Source organism: Choristoneura fumiferana, chromosome 18 (assembly GCF_025370935.1).
Source record: "Choristoneura fumiferana chromosome 18, NRCan_CFum_1, whole genome shotgun sequence".
Taxonomy (NCBI): domain Eukaryota; kingdom Metazoa; phylum Arthropoda; class Insecta; order Lepidoptera; family Tortricidae; genus Choristoneura; species Choristoneura fumiferana.
In genome coordinates, this window is record NC_133489.1 from 13007669 (window position 1) to 13023511 (window position 15843).

A 15843-nucleotide genomic window follows, 5' to 3' on the forward strand; every position below is an offset into this window, starting at 1 on the left:
TATTATTGATTTGGGGTGTCAATGAGAGATAAGTCCAAACACTTAATACTGCCAATTGTTATTTATTCCCAAATAGGACGAGTACACAGTCCTATGGGCGAGAGACTACTGGCGAGCCCGTTGGTATAGCTAACCTATAAAGATATCGCTACATAGGTAGCTATACAACTGTGTCGCTACAAGTTTAATTCCCAAATTTGAATTTTACTGCCTGACTTCATGGTCAACGCGAGCGCAGCCGCGGGTAAAGCTAGTATAAAATAAACCATTGTCCGTCCGTCCCTATGTCAACACCCGTTTTCTCAGGAATGCGTCGAGGTATCAAGCTGAAATTACTACAAGATACAGTCATTAACAAAGTGTTTCCTTACAAATCGCCGGGGAACCAATAGGGTATAGGTAGTGCCACCAGAGTTAAAGTCACGCACACAAGAACATGTCATATTGTAATAACAGCGTGATTTTGACATACTCATTTATTTCATTCATTCTCTTTTTGTGCAGTTAGTTCTTTTTGTAGCTGTGTGTGTAGTCATTCACTTTAAACTCTCGTGGCACCACGCAAGCTAGCTCCAGTTGTTCTAGAAACTTGATATTTGATATGAATTATTCATTATGCTATGGCCAGGGAGGTCTAGCACAACAAATGAGAAAAGACTGAAGATATTTCTTTTGTATGTCTGTCTATGTCAATACCCAATCTAATATGACCCTTGACACTGTATACGTTTTGTTTAAGAGCAAGGCTCTGCTAACACTGGACATTTATAGATACCGACAAGTTTGTAGAGCCTTCTGGATAGCGGGTTATGCACTTTTAAATAGAGACGGGACATTTACCTCCAACTGAGTCACTTAATAATACGCTCACGCCTATGCCATTTGAATTAGGTATCTGGCTGATTCCGAGATCTGTACAACGGGGGATGCATAGGCGTACATACATAAAATATTCCGTTTACCGTTGGCGTTATGAGAAAAACAATTGAACGTGAGCAAAACCGGCTTCCACTGTTCCTGTTAATCTCGTTACCAGCGCGCTCATGAGAAAAGGCACTCGTGAGACCCTAGTGATGAATTGACGATTGCGTAACGATTAACGTTGTTATCGTGGGTACGCCGCGAGAATATTGCCGTTGCTATATTAACGGGCCTTACGCGGTACCCCGGTATCTCGTATGCATCTCGAACAAAGGGGAAAATCGCAGCGAGCAGACGCCTAGCGCTGGGGGACGGGCCTTGTTCCAAGATAGACGGGAACCCCACCAGTTAATCAGTCACGTTATCGGCTCAAGATAAAAATAAGTAGGGTTAGAAGTTAGCATCATTACTTAGGAGGATATCTAATGGGAATGTCACTGTAATGGGAAGAACAACAAATTGGTTAGGTACTAATGATAGTCGTAATAGGGTTCTCCTTCGATATAGGCCTATATCAAAGGAGGCTTTGTGTCTCAGTTAGCATTTTCATCAGCATACTCGTATTATAGATTTTTAGTGCAACCCGAAACTGTTCACGAATGCGATGCGAATGATAATGCGAATAACACATTTATTTAACACATTTTTATTTTATTTTTGCTTAACATTTTGCATTATTTTATAAACATTCACAGGTGTTTAAGTTCGGTTTAAAGAAATTTATTACTCTCAAAAGAAATTTACATTTCACTTAATGAGAAATCATGCATGTTAGTAGTGAACTTTATTGATTTATTACAATATATTATACATTCACATTATCACATTAGTGTTGTTAATTCATTTTTACATTAAAACAAATAGAATAAGCCAAAAACACAAGAAAAATCATGGAGAAAGTATAAATAAATCTAGTTAGGCCTTTTTGCTAACTGTACTTGTAAGTTACTTTATCTTATATATTAAAATAAACCATTTATGTTAATTTAATAATGTTGATCACTTCCGACGGTAATTTAAGTAATTTTGTCAATTATGAAGCGGCAACACTGGACGCGGCAGCGACGCCAGTTTGTTGTCACTCACAACGAGACGCCCATGATAGGTATAATTAAAAAAAGTATTACCTATTTAAAGTATAGTGCCTATTTTAGTTGTTTTTACTTTTGAATCCCTAATTACTTCAAAACGGTTTTTATAGTCTATGGTCATTCATTATGAATGGCACATCACTAAGCGGGCGGTGCCCGTCCATGAAGTACGGTATTATCTTTAGTACATTGTACCGAAAATTATTGTAAAACTTCACGTGCGTGATCTGTCGAAAGTTAAATAAACTATTGAAACGACTATAGTTAGGTAGGTATTTGCTATGGAAAGTTACTGTTTGGCGTGAGTAGTTTAAAAGAAGAATCCTGACCGCAACTGAGAGTTTCAAGGCACGAGATGAGCAACAACTTTACAACTGCGAGAAACACTCAATTTTTAGCTTCACTACGACGAAAAAATAGTAAAAGGAAGAAAATAACTACCTATTAGATTGACGACGTGCGATGATTGCGACCTGCGCTCGGACTACGCCCCGACGCGTCCTAGCGCAGCGCCACGATGTCAATCGCAACTCTTCTTTTTTCTCCCGCTCAGACAATGGCGGGAAAATGTTTTCCACGTGTGGGGGCGGGGTCAGCGGGGGCACTAATCTCTGTTGGCTCGGGATCGCTCGGATTAATGGCTCGTATTGCCGTCTCCGTCGTTGTTTGTTGCGAAGTTCTTGGTTTGCTTAGTTGTTAGAAGTTTAGCGATGCGCTAAACGCGTTGCGTTAATGTTTGGCTTTTCTTTTGGCACACAGTTTAGCGCCAGGATTTATTTGTCCTCAATCCCACGTACAATTATACTGCAATAAAAAAGCGTTATTGCAGCTTCGGCTATTTTACAGCGTCATGTTTTCTTAATGAATATAAAGGCAGTTACGTAATCGCTTCTCTGCAACCAAATTGTAACGATGTCATTGCGCTTTAGTTGACAATGGTGAATTAAGTGCAGTATAATACAGCTGCGTTGTGAATGTCTGCACTGCACTGGATATTCGATTGTTTCAGTATTTCGTTACAAGTAATCTACACTGTATAGTGTTTATTCAATAGTTAGACACTGTAATGTAAACACTTTGAAGTAGGCGTAGCTAAGTGATTTTTAGATGTAAATTCGATAATTTCAAATTAAATGATTGAATAAATTGTTGTCTCTTATTATGATTATTATTGCTATTTAGACTGAAAAGATAATCAATTAAAAAGTAAAATAAACAAATAGTGCATTATTTTGTAATACAAAAAGCTGTGGTGGCCAAGTGATTTGACCTATGGCCTCTCAAACAGAGGATCGTGGGTTCAAACCCCGGCTCGCACCTCTGAGTTTTTCGAAATTCATGTGCGATATTACATTTGAACTTTACGATTGAAGCTTTACGGTGAAGGAAAATATCGTGAGGAAACCTGCACAAACCTGCGAAGTAATTCAATGGTGTGTGTGAAGTTCCCAATCCGCACTGGGCCCGCGTGGGAACTACGGTCCAAGTCCACTCATTCTGAGAGGAGGCCTGTGCCCAGCAGTGGGACGTATATAGGCTGGGATGGATGGATTACCTATGTACCATTACCATTATAATTATGTAAATGCAGACTTGAACTTTCTGTTTTTTGCTTTACTCACAAAATTCGGCTTACTAAATTGCTGTTCCTTTGCCGTGATGTATTATTCACATTTCGGTTCGCGTACCTATGTATGTTACGCTCGGCATTTCAATAAACGAAAAACCTTTTCGAGATTACAAAAAGTCCCGCCGAATCGAATACGTCTATTAGGGCGGCGCTGCTACTAATTAAAACAAAATTGTTAAAACACACCCTCCGGTGCGCTCGCTCTCCCGGGCTAACTTTTAACGAGTATATATTTGGTTTCGACCAACCCTTTGGTGATTTTACTATTGAGTCTGACTGCAAATAACTCCGTAATTGACTACAAACAACTTCGGCTTTGTGGATAGAATAATATGTACTGAGGTCTGCATTTAGCTACCTGCTGCATAGGTTTTCGTTTTCTATTTAGCGGCAACAATTTAATAAAGGAATATTGAGTGAGACAGACGCTGTTTGATTGTAGAATTTTATTATTTATTAATTGATAAAAATATACATAGAACAGTCCAATTGAAATAACTAAGTAATAAATAATATATCGTTTGTAAAACCTTACTTGCCAACCTCGTATCACAAATAACTATTTTATCATTAAGGGTAAACGAAATGTATCTAGATATCGGGAAGAGCGAGTCCTCCTTACACAGGTGTACAAATTCCAACTAGGAGGCCTCCACATTATACTGTAAAATGTTTACTTTAAATTAATAAAGATTATTATTATTATATAACTAATTAATTTAAAACCACGATCACGGGCCGATCCTGATCGAGTCTCCAGAATCAACTTGTACTGGTTTGTCTAACATAATATAAGATTTATTTAAACGAAAAATATTTTCGGATCGACAGATGGACATGAAGTAAGTACGGGTTCAAATCCCATCCGAAGATCTGAAAACCTTTATCGTTTAAAAAAATCTTAGATGTCGTTGAGCAAGTGTTTTGGTAATTTTTATTAGCAAAACACTTGCTAAAATAATACTTAACTTAATTTTCGAAATCATTACGTTGACTGGTTGATTCCTAAAGGTCAAGGAGGAACTGCATGAACACGCATATCTTGCATACTTAAACTGAGCTATCATAAGGTCGCGGGTGAGCAAAGAAATTATTTTAGTCCTCCGACGCCTGATTCAATAAATTAATCTTTTCTACAATAAATAGATTATTGTACTGTTAAGAGCAGCAATTCCGTGACGAATTATTTGAAGTACCTACCCCGTGTACCAGGAAGGTCCTTTAAAGGTGTGTTTGTTGGCAGGTCGCGGCGAGCGGCGCAGCACGATGATGGACTGCCTGTGCCCGGCGCCGCGCACGCTCGCCTGCCGCGTCGTGCTGCTGGACGAGCGGGAGTTACTGCACGAGATACAGGTTTGCTGCCAACATTTGAAACCTCTAATACAGCTATAAACTCTAATACAGCCTTCACTTCATCATGAAAGCCAAGCGGTGACTAATAGCTGCATGTCTCAAATAACATTATAGCCTTTTTAGGGCTCCGTACCCAAAGGGTGCCAACGGAACCCTACCACTGAGACTCCGCTGTCTGTCTGTCTGTCCGTCCGTCTAGGGCTCTATCTCTTGAGTCGTACGTAATAGTTAGACACTTGAAATTTTCACAGATTATGTATTACTGTGGCCGCTATAACAACAAATACTAAAAAAAATGGTCAAGTGGTACTTACATGAAGGGTTCCGTAAACAGTTCAGTAAAAGTTTTTCTTAAATTCTTCTAATATAAGTTTTTTTTGCTCACTGTACTTTATGCCCCTGGTTACCAAAGTACTCGTCAAGACGACAAACGAGTCCAAACTCGATGCGGTCGTGTCGTTTATCACAGAGTCCATATGGTCCCCCGCTAGCTTTATCATCAAATCAAATCCATGTTATAATAATATTGCATTGTCATCGGATTTATACATGCGTGTAAAATTTCAGCTCAATCGGTTGAAGATATCCACTTCAAATTTGAGTTGAAAGATTCCACCCATAATACAAGCTTTTTTGCCGAATGTACTTTTGTTAACTGTACTTGCACTGTCGGCTAAACAACATATCTGTACCCAATTTTAAGTCGGTACTATTAACTATTGAGGAGTTCCCTCCTGCAGAGACGATCCTGGCAGGACCACCAAGATATCACTACTATATTATTGTATTTTCACCAAATTTACATAAGTATGCAAAATTTCAAGTCGATCGGACTACTGAAAGTGGGTCAAATTTAGCTTCCAAGATTTGAGCAAAACAAACAATAAATAAGTAAATAAACAAACAGGGCAAGCTAAAGAAAAGCTTCTAAAAATATCGCCGAAATGTAAGCACTTGTGCAAGTATTTCGAATAAAAAACAATTTGTATTGAAAATACAAACTGAAATATAGATGCACAGAAAAACCAGAAAAATAAGACCAACACTGCGAATCGAACCCATGCAGGTCCTCGGTATTCCGTACCGCGTGCTATATCGCTACACCACTGTTGGTCAACGGCACAGACACGAATTTCCCCTATGCACCACATATCTCAGCTGTTGGTTTTACGGGATGACCGTAAAAGTAAAAATTTGGAATTGAAATAAAAAAATACAAAAAGACTCAAAAAAACCAATCACAATTTGTATTCTCATCCTCTTTGGTTCTGGCTGTTTGCTTCTGAAGCCACTGCTCGCAACTTGCCGCGCGCGGCTAAAAAAATTACCTGTCAACTCTGTTCATTCGCGGGAAATTCGGCGGACTTCGTATGTTGTGTAATTAAATAATAAGAAGCTCGACTAGTGTAAATAAATTTTAAACTGTATTATAAACCTTGGAAATAGTGTTAAATACTTAGTATGTTTTTTTTGTGTAAAAAACAATAGGTAAACATAGTGATTAATACGGTGTGGATTTGGCCAGCGCTTTAACAAAGTTGGCTTCATTGAGGTTTGTGGTTCATAAATTATTATTATTATTATTATATAAATTATCAGGCAGGCAGTTGCAAGCAACTGATAGGTGCCTGTATCTAGCTGTTCCTTGGTTAAGTATTCTTTCTATTGTTAATGTGTTGGTCGAGCCGGTTCTTAAATTGGTTCACATTCAGTGCTGAGACTACATGTTCTGGTAGTTTGTTTGTTCAAATTGCTTTATTAGTTTTGCACAAAAACGAATAAACCACAGAATCAGACAGTTAGTATAATATACTATCGAAGCTTTTATAAAACATCATTAAAATTGAAATGGAACTTAAAGGTAAATATTGTATGACGACCCCCTTTAATTTGTAACTTTATTTTATTTTTAGTATTTGTTGTTACATAATCTGTGAAAATTTCAAGTGTCTAACTTTTACGGCTTCAGAGATAGAGCCCTGTAACAGACGGACAGACAGACCGACAGACAGACAGCGAAGTCTCAGTAATAGGGTCCCGTTAGCACCTTTTGGGTACGGAACCTTAAAAGCAGAACATAATAAATATTTAAGAGCCCCCTTAAATATACCCCCATACAACAAACTTGATAATGTCTAATGTTGTACCTACCTATAGATAATGGTACGGAACCCTTCGTGTGCGAGTCCGACTCGCACTTGGCCCGTTTTTTTATCTCGATATTACTACGGGATGGACAAGACTAAAATCAGGTCAAATGTCCATGTCAACACCCGTGCCGGTTATCGTTGGGAACGATGCACTCGAAGTTGTTGACCACTATGTTTACCTTGGACAAGTTGTACAGTTGGGTAGGTCCAACTTCGAAAAAGAGGTCGCCCGAAGAATCCAACTCGGATGGGCAGCGTTCGGGAAACTTCGTGATGTCTTCTCGTCCAATATTCCGCAGTGCCTCAAGACTAGAGTCTTCGACCAGTGTGTGTTGCCAGACTTATGGCGCTGAGACGTGGTCCTTGACTGTTGGCCTCTAAGAGAGGCTCAGAGTCACGCAACGAGCTATGGAGAGAGCTATGCTTGAAGTTTCTTTGCGCGATAGAATCCGGAATACGGAAATTCGTCGAAGAACTAAAGTCACTATAGCTGGAAAAATATGCAAATTGAAGTGGAGAACAGATAACCGTTGGGGGAGAAAAGTCCCCGAAAGGCGACCACGAACCGGAAGACGAAGCGTTGGCAGGCCTCCCACCAGGTGGACTGACAACATCGTGAGAGTAGCGGGAAACCGGTGGATGCAAGTGGCGAGTTGTCGTTCATTGTGGCGTTCTAAGGGCCTTTGTCCAGCAGTGGACGTCTTCCGGCTGATGATGATGATGATGATGATTACTACGGGATCGGGACAAAATCCCAAAATTTTAACCGCTAAGAATACATACATGAAATTTGGTGCGAGTGTGTTTGAAATTTATCCACGATGTAGATTTAGAAAATTCTCATGGGAATTTTAGTGAAATCCCGGAATTTTAATTAAAATGCTTTATAACCTATAAAAGTATACCGGGACGGGACTGCCTGACTGACAAACAACGCGGAGCCTGTACTACTGGAGCTAGAGACTTAAAATGCAGACATATCATTTAGAGAGAGAAACAGAGAAATATTAATTATACTTAGGTACTCAATATACGGGATAGATAGAACATTAAAAAATAAAAGTATTATAGAGTTTATCAGTTTTTACTTTCACTAATAACCGTAGTTGTGTTGACTTTGGCTTGCTGATAAGTATGTAATGTCATGCCATGAATGATTACTTACCAGATTTCTAGCAAGACAAATTGAAAATACGATATCGTATTGAAATGTAAGAAGCTAAAAATACTTGTAGAACCCAGTATCAAATGTTTGAAATTAGCTTAATAATTAGTATCTTTTGTATAATTATTTTTATATTGAAAACGAACACACCAATTTGAATAGATAAGGTACTTCTAATAATTCTCGTATTTGAAACAATTTCACACTTCTGCAGGAAAACTTCGATTATAGTTTCTTGTACGGCTAAAATTGAACGGGGATTATTTTGAAATCCAACCTTTGCCGCCACGTCCCGGCGGACGCTGGCGGTATTTTTCAATTTCCCCATTTGAAACAACGCATGAATTTTTTCTCGGATTCCCTTCCCGCACTTTTGAAGTGCACCAGCAATTCCGAGACGAATTATTTGAAGTACCCAGGGGCGCGAGGAAGGTCCTTTATATGCGAAGCTCGGGTCCAAGGTGCGGACGATGAATTCACTGAATCGTACGTCGACTCTATGAATATTAAATTCTATTTGGCTGGCATTGTCGCCGCGTGGTGAATGTGAGAGTGGCTCGCGAGCGACGCGCTCTGCCGCCACAAGCTCCTCACTATCAGGCAATTATACACTCCCAGCCGGCTCATCATCGCGCCAAACAGTAGTAGTTGTTTCACTTGTTGAACATTTACCCGCTTTTAAAGCTCTGTCCTTTGTTTACTTTCCCGTACAACGGTCCAAACTTCGGTCAAGTTTTTCAAAGCTGTGATAAGTTATTGGCTTCAGCCCCTCACGATTCCTGCAATAATGGAAATCTCCACCGACACACCCATAATATATAATATCTCTGAAACTCTGGCAACATGAAAACACGTAAGACTGACTTTGAATGAATTCCTACCAGTTTTTCTGTCATAACCGTAAACAAGGACGGAATTTGTCCTAAAAATGCTTTTGTTTGGCGTGCATAGACCCTCAACTTCTTAGTCAAATAAATTTCCTAGAAAATATATTGAGGGCAGACTCATCCAATTTGGGTAAAGTGAAAGCGACGAAAATTCGACATTTTTCCCTAAATTGTATGGGTATTTTAGATAAATCGCCTTTCTTTCCTCAGTTTTCCATCTACAAAGGGACATTTGTCTTAAACGGATCTAGCAAAAACTTTTCTTCGTTCACACATCCGATAAAATATCAAGATTTGTTACTCACAATTCTCAGTTACTAAGTTTTTGTATTTCGTCCCAAAACTTCTTAAGTATATTTTCTAGGTAAATATATTTTCCTACAGCCCGTGTACAGCCCATGAATAATCAAATATACACTCAAGTTGCTTGTGAATATCTCTAACAGCTCAAACTGTTGTACTAGAAACAACATTCAATTAGTTGGGAATTTACCAGTTCACTGGAGCTTCATCGATTATGGGTGATCTTCGATTTGAGGAATGGCGGAACACGTAATTGGCTGCGCTTGTGCTTTTATTACGTTTATTACTGAAGATTACAACCGTGTCGGTCGGTCGACCGGCCCGCTCACTCCGATCGCGGCTGTCGACTGAACTATACTTATTTTACTGACCTACCTGTATCAGTGTTGGGGCCGTTTAAAATAAAGACTTCTGTTTTAATTGACGGCATGGAATTCTGTAATGCAGTCAAAAAAGGAACTTTACGATGAATAGATAGAATAACGAGACATATTTCTAAGAATAGGGCAAACAAAATATAATTTATTTCGAGTGACTAAACTAATAACCAGTTTGAACATATTTTTACGAAATAACGTAGCCTTTGTGTTTTTGATAGAATATTTCTCTTAGATTTCCCCGGGCAAAATAATAATGTATTTTATTCTTCGATAGGAAGAAAACTGGGCCAAGGACATTAAGTAATTTTCCCTCGACTTTTAGCTCAGGTACTTGTTCGTGCCGGGGAAACCACATTACTTACGTACCTCTGCGCAAAATTAACTGCCATGACGTATCTTAAGTGAAATCAGGAAATCGTTATACAATAATGAATTAGAAGAAAGTCATTAACTTGTTGACCGCTGTGCTAAGCGTTTCTTTTTTACTTTTGCCGGTTGATTGCTTAGTTAAAGTAGATAAAATCTTTTTAATAACGATGCGATAAGCTTTTCAATGAACTAACATAGGTTTATAAATTGATTAAATTAGTAAAAAACTACTACAAATAATTGAGCACGATAAAAGAGATGCTATCGGGTGCAAAACCTAGGAAAATAAAGCTTTGTTGGACTTTTTTCTGCGACGCTGTTTTTATTTGACTCAAACACTAGACGAAAAGGGGAAGATAAGAAATTGCACAGCAATTTATGAAGCGAGCCTAGTGTCGGCGACAACGCGATGGTTCGCCATTGTGCTGTATATTGCCGCGGAGCAAATTGACTCGGCGGAGTTTCACGGTCTGCTGCGTGATGCACTCAACAGCTACGACAACTTGTGTTTCATTGATGATGTCCTTTATCTTCTCTGTTTGCTCTGCTTTGTCTTACGAGTACTTGTATAGTTATTTTGTTGTATCTACATTGCACCTCGCTAGATTTATTTTTCTTTAGTTTTTGTTGATATTAAAGCTCTCTATCGTTCGTTACGTTCACGATAAAGCTTTGAACATTAGTTAACTTATTTCCAAGTTAATTATTTTGCCCTTTTGCTACCTAAATTCTGTTTTCTAGATCTGAAACAAAATTACCCGTTGAATAGGTATTTCACGAAATAACGAGAATTAAATCCCGTCAAATTACCCCTTTATATTTTATTTACAATTATTTATATTATTTACAATGTCATTAATGGCTAATTTTGACAAAATCACTCGTCTTCGTGGATGGCACTTAGGTATATCGCTCCTTATTTCCTCGTTCAGCTGAGATAATTCAATAAATTTATTTATTTTATTATTAGGTAGGTACTACTACTTGGTGGTGGTTAGGTTACTTTTAGTTGTCAGATAAAGAATTTTTGTGAATTTTTTTGTCGTCTTTTGGGATTTGCGTCGACGATTCTTCATTCTGCTTTGTCATCGGAGCCCTATTATACGAGTACTGCCTTTTTGCTACGTAACGTTTGGCAACCTGTTTCATTTCGCAACTTTTCATTTTGCAAACTCTAAAACTGTAAATATTTCAGGATTTATTTCAGGGCCATCGTGTAGAACCCTTTAGGTTAGGTTAGGTTAGTTTTATAAAAATCCTGAAATATTTACAGTTTCAGAAATATCAAACAGTTGGTAAATTAAAAGTTGCGAAATGAAACAGGTTGCCAAACGTTATTCGCCGAAACATTAGTAAACCCCTATTATAAGTATCTAATAGATGTACTTAATTACAAGTCAATTGGACATTTCTAAGTGGGTTACTTTGCAATTGCAGGATGGAACATTTTTATTTTTAAGTGAAGGTAGCGTAAGGGTCGTGGTTGAAGATCGTCAGTAGTGAATCTTCATGACAACACAACTTTCATGGCAAAATAGTGTGGTGGTTTCACTTTGCCCTGTAGTTAAAAATGACCCCAAAAAAATTACAGTTTTGCGACGTTTTTTTCATACACTCCACTCAGTATGGGCGTGACAAAACTGACTCATGAAATTTTGTATGAAAAAATGGGGTCATTTTTTTAAACGATCGGTATCGATTGTGCTCTTGATTCTAAGTAGGAAAAACCATAATTTTCCAAAAAAAAAGAAAGCAGTGCTGATGTTCGAAGTTGGTAGTTGGCGATAGAGAGCGCTGCTACACTCATATCAAGTCCCTAAGTCACCTTTTATGGCACCGACGGGGAGGGATGAGTCCGACGTATTCTCAAACCGGGCACGGCATAATCAAGTGGGTATCTTTATGAATCCAAATATTTTCATTGTAGTCTGATCTTGTTTAGCTCTTCTCAGCTCAGTTTATCTTCATGCTTAAAGTACTCAACAAGTCCCACAATAGACACATCCCAGTTTTGGTTACAATTTGGTCGTTGGATAATGACGGAGGGTACGTAATGGAGGCAGTACTGCGGCGCGGCGCGGCTGGAGGCGGATCGCGTGCATCGCCGTACATACCGCGACTGCCGGCGGTTTTTTTAAATCGTTTGTTATTTTTCGAACTGAACGTAGGTACGTTGAGAGCAAACGGCTCTGTTATTAAATCATTTATTATTCAACCCAACGAACTGTTTCGCAATTTTCCCACAAGCTCGGAGGCTTATGTACAAGCAAATACCGCACTTGTAGATATATGTATATGTGTTCTGTTATTGTTACGCTTCTACGTTATGAATGTGAAGTGAGCTTGAGTTAATTACGTATCTCAGTTTGCTTTAAGAACTCTCATAGGTTATGAGAACGCGTAGCTTAAAAAGCTTTTGATCGTTCGCATATACCAAATGTTAAGTAAAGAAATGGAATCGTGCTTTTTACGAACTTTAATTGCTATTCAATTGTAGTTGAAAGGAAAAAAATAATAAAAAAGTAACGATTATGGAACAAATCAAGTTGTTATCATCATCACTGCAATAAGCAATATCTTCATGGTTCCCACATCAGGCCATCGACCTGATCTTTCAAAAGTCACGAACATTAATTTTAGAAGAAACAAAAGGTTACCAGTAATTTTGCCAGCAGTTTTTGTAGCAATTCTAGAGTGGTTATCGCGTCATGGGCGCACACGCACGCGAGCGTGGGCGCGTGAGACGCAGCACCCGCTCATTATGGTGCCCGCGCGATATCACCGACTACTGGTCTTGCGAGTCCAGCCATCGCGTGTGAATTAGCCTAATTGTGGAAAGCCAAGCTTCGAGAAATGCAAATTGGAGATAGTTACGTGCCGATACCGTGGGATATTAATATTCGGCTTTCGTGCGTTTTCTCTTTCTAATATTCAAAAAAAAAATCGGTAAACTTGGCACCGAATGACAAATTTCAATTTGAAACACTGTTTAACAATCATTTCACCACAGCAATTATGCACTGAACTTGAATAATTCATATTTCTTATCCCGAGGGTTGTAGAAATAGAAATGGTCCTCAGAAAGTCAAGGTAAACTAAGTAGTTTCGTGAAAATGGAAAAGTCGGAGTTAACCAGGAGATTCCGTTCCAGACGTTTAAATTTATGACTTTAAATGTAAAGTTATTTGAAGAAACAACAGGGAAATGGAATTGCGAACAGTAAGTAGGTATTCAGTTGAGGGAACAGTTCAGAGACTTTTGTAGCGCCCGGAGCAGATATAAATCTCTCTTTAGTAAATTTCACAAGAACAAACGACTTTTCTAGAAGGTACCTACTTAATTTACTTGGCTTTGAAGCCTTTTACTAGCCATAAAATTCATCTTCTGTGTATATTATTGTTACTGTGTGGTGGCGAAGGATCTATTTGTAGTAGGTACTTGCTTTAAACGAAAAACATAACCTTCCTTCAGGCAGTCAGGTAAAACACAACTGTCACGGATGTTAATTCATAAGGCATACAGTGCCCTTAGTGTAAGTTTTCGGTTACAAAATACGTCTCGATCGCGTTCGCGTTAAAATCTCAATTTGTATGGAAACACGAACATCGCAAACGTTCCGCTAGAGGCGCTGTTCGTGTTTGCATACAAATTAAGATTTTAACGCGAACGCGATCGATCGAGACGTATTTTGTTACCGAAAACTTACACTAAGGGCACTGCTAATAGGTACCTCCTGGCTTATCCTCTATATAACAAAATGTCTTCTCTTAAACTAGGTTAGCTGGAAGAGATCCCTTCTTAGGGATAAGCTCGCCTTTGTTCTCCTTTCTGTGTATTTGTATTTTTTTTATTTTTATGTGCACATGTCAGCGATTTAGCCCTCGTGGAAAAATAGAAAATAGGGCAGTACTATTCCCATTCCGTAAGAATCTCGAATAATTCCTTTTTATTACACCTAAAATACTTTATTGTGATACTAACTTTAGGCATCTACCTGACCTAGCTTGGTTCACAAGTTCAAATCGTGTTAATTTTTGATAAAGCTCCTAATAATATTTGTGATACCTCTTTGAAATCGGAATGAAGCCTATAGAAAAAATGTTTTTAAAGATTATAATGGCACTGAAAAGTTGCAAAAGAATTTACGATGACCACCAAGTTAAATAGACGGGAAGTTACGGTTTGGTGTTTATAAAGTACTAGCTTTTGCCGGCGGCTTTGCCCGCGTGGAATTCGGTTATCGCGCGCTGTTCCCTCTGAAACTATGAATTTTTCCGGCATAAAAAGTAGCCTATATCATTCTCTGGCCCATAAACATCTCTATATCAGAAATCTTGTCATCCGTCGCTCCGTTTCGACGTGAAAGACGGAAAAACTTACAAACGTACAAACACAAAACATACACACTTTCGCATTTATAACATTAGTATGGATGAATGAAAATATTTATTTTGCAGGATAACAGCACGGGTCAAGTTCTCCTTGATGTTGTGTTCAGGCACCTGGATCTCTTAGAAACAGCCTACTTCGGGCTGCGATATGTCGACCAGGATAACCAAACTGTAAGTAAAAGTTTATAATATTTATATTTTATTTTATATAAGTAAACTACAGGTAAGTATACGTAAGGGTGTAACGATTCTGATACTTACCGATGTAGGCATCGCTTGTTTAAATACAACTGCTATCAATCTGCCAAAAAAATATTTTTAATTTCTAACAATACATAACAATATTTCCTTAAATACTTACCATTTTAAAACGCGCGCTCTGGAAACGCATGTAAGAACCAGATATTAGAATTTGGTGGACAAATACTTACGTGCGCTTCTAGTGTGTTACGTACAGCTGTTCAGAATATTTAAATTCCTGTAATTTCCCTTTCCAAAGTGGGCCATTTAAATGCTTAATGTGTACAAGCTATTAAAGACATACATATTATATTATGTTTAAGTGTTCAATCGCTTATGTGAAGATATGAAGATACTTAAGTGAAGATTCACAAAAATGTTGTTGTTCGATTATGTTTTTTTTCTCTCCATCTAATGTGTATCGAATGTGTAAATAAATGTTTCTCTCTCTCTCTCTCTCTCTCTCTCTCTCTTATGAGCCAGTGATCGTACTATTGTCTAACGTTAACGTCCGTGCGCTTGCGGTTGCATTCACCGTCTCTCTCTACTGTCATCCTGCACCGTGTGACAGAAAGTAGTGGTGAAAACTATTGTGATTCCGAGTGCGTTAGACAATAAGACCTCAGTATGTATTAAAAATTGACATATATCAGTGTTGCAGTTACTACAGAGTTCTAAAGCTGTATGTTTTTCCTTAGCATTGGCTGGATGCCGGTAAAAGACTCCGTCGACAGCTTCGGGGTTCCGACCCGCACACGTTTTACTTCGGAGTGAAGTTCTATGCCGCTGACCCTTGCAAGTTGTTGGAGGAAATCACAAGGTAAGCGACGAATACGCAAAATCTTTGACAGTTTAGTATCAATTTCTCCCAAAAAGCTTTTATGCTTTGTAGGTATGTTATGTTATTGGAAGAAAACATTGTTTGTGTATCAAAACTAGTAACAAATAACCCCGAAAGGGGTC

At 38.4% G+C, this 15843-nt stretch overlaps 1 protein-coding gene across 3 annotated transcripts in view; it reads left to right on the plus strand.

Moving 5' to 3' along the window:
• Nucleotides 1–4867: 4867 nt before the first annotated feature.
• LOC141438088 (band 4.1-like protein 4A) overlaps nt 4868–15843 on the plus strand; it is a 38820-nt gene continuing 27844 nt past the window's right edge. For all 3 annotated transcript variants that reach the window (XM_074101752.1, XM_074101753.1, XM_074101754.1), the window contains exons 1-3: nt 4868–4995; nt 14707–14811; nt 15579–15700. In XM_074101752.1, the coding sequence (XP_073957853.1) occupies nt 4909–4995; nt 14707–14811; nt 15579–15700 (314 nt within the window). In that variant the 5' untranslated portion in view covers nt 4868–4908. The remainder of the gene's footprint in view (nt 4996–14706; nt 14812–15578; nt 15701–15843) is intronic.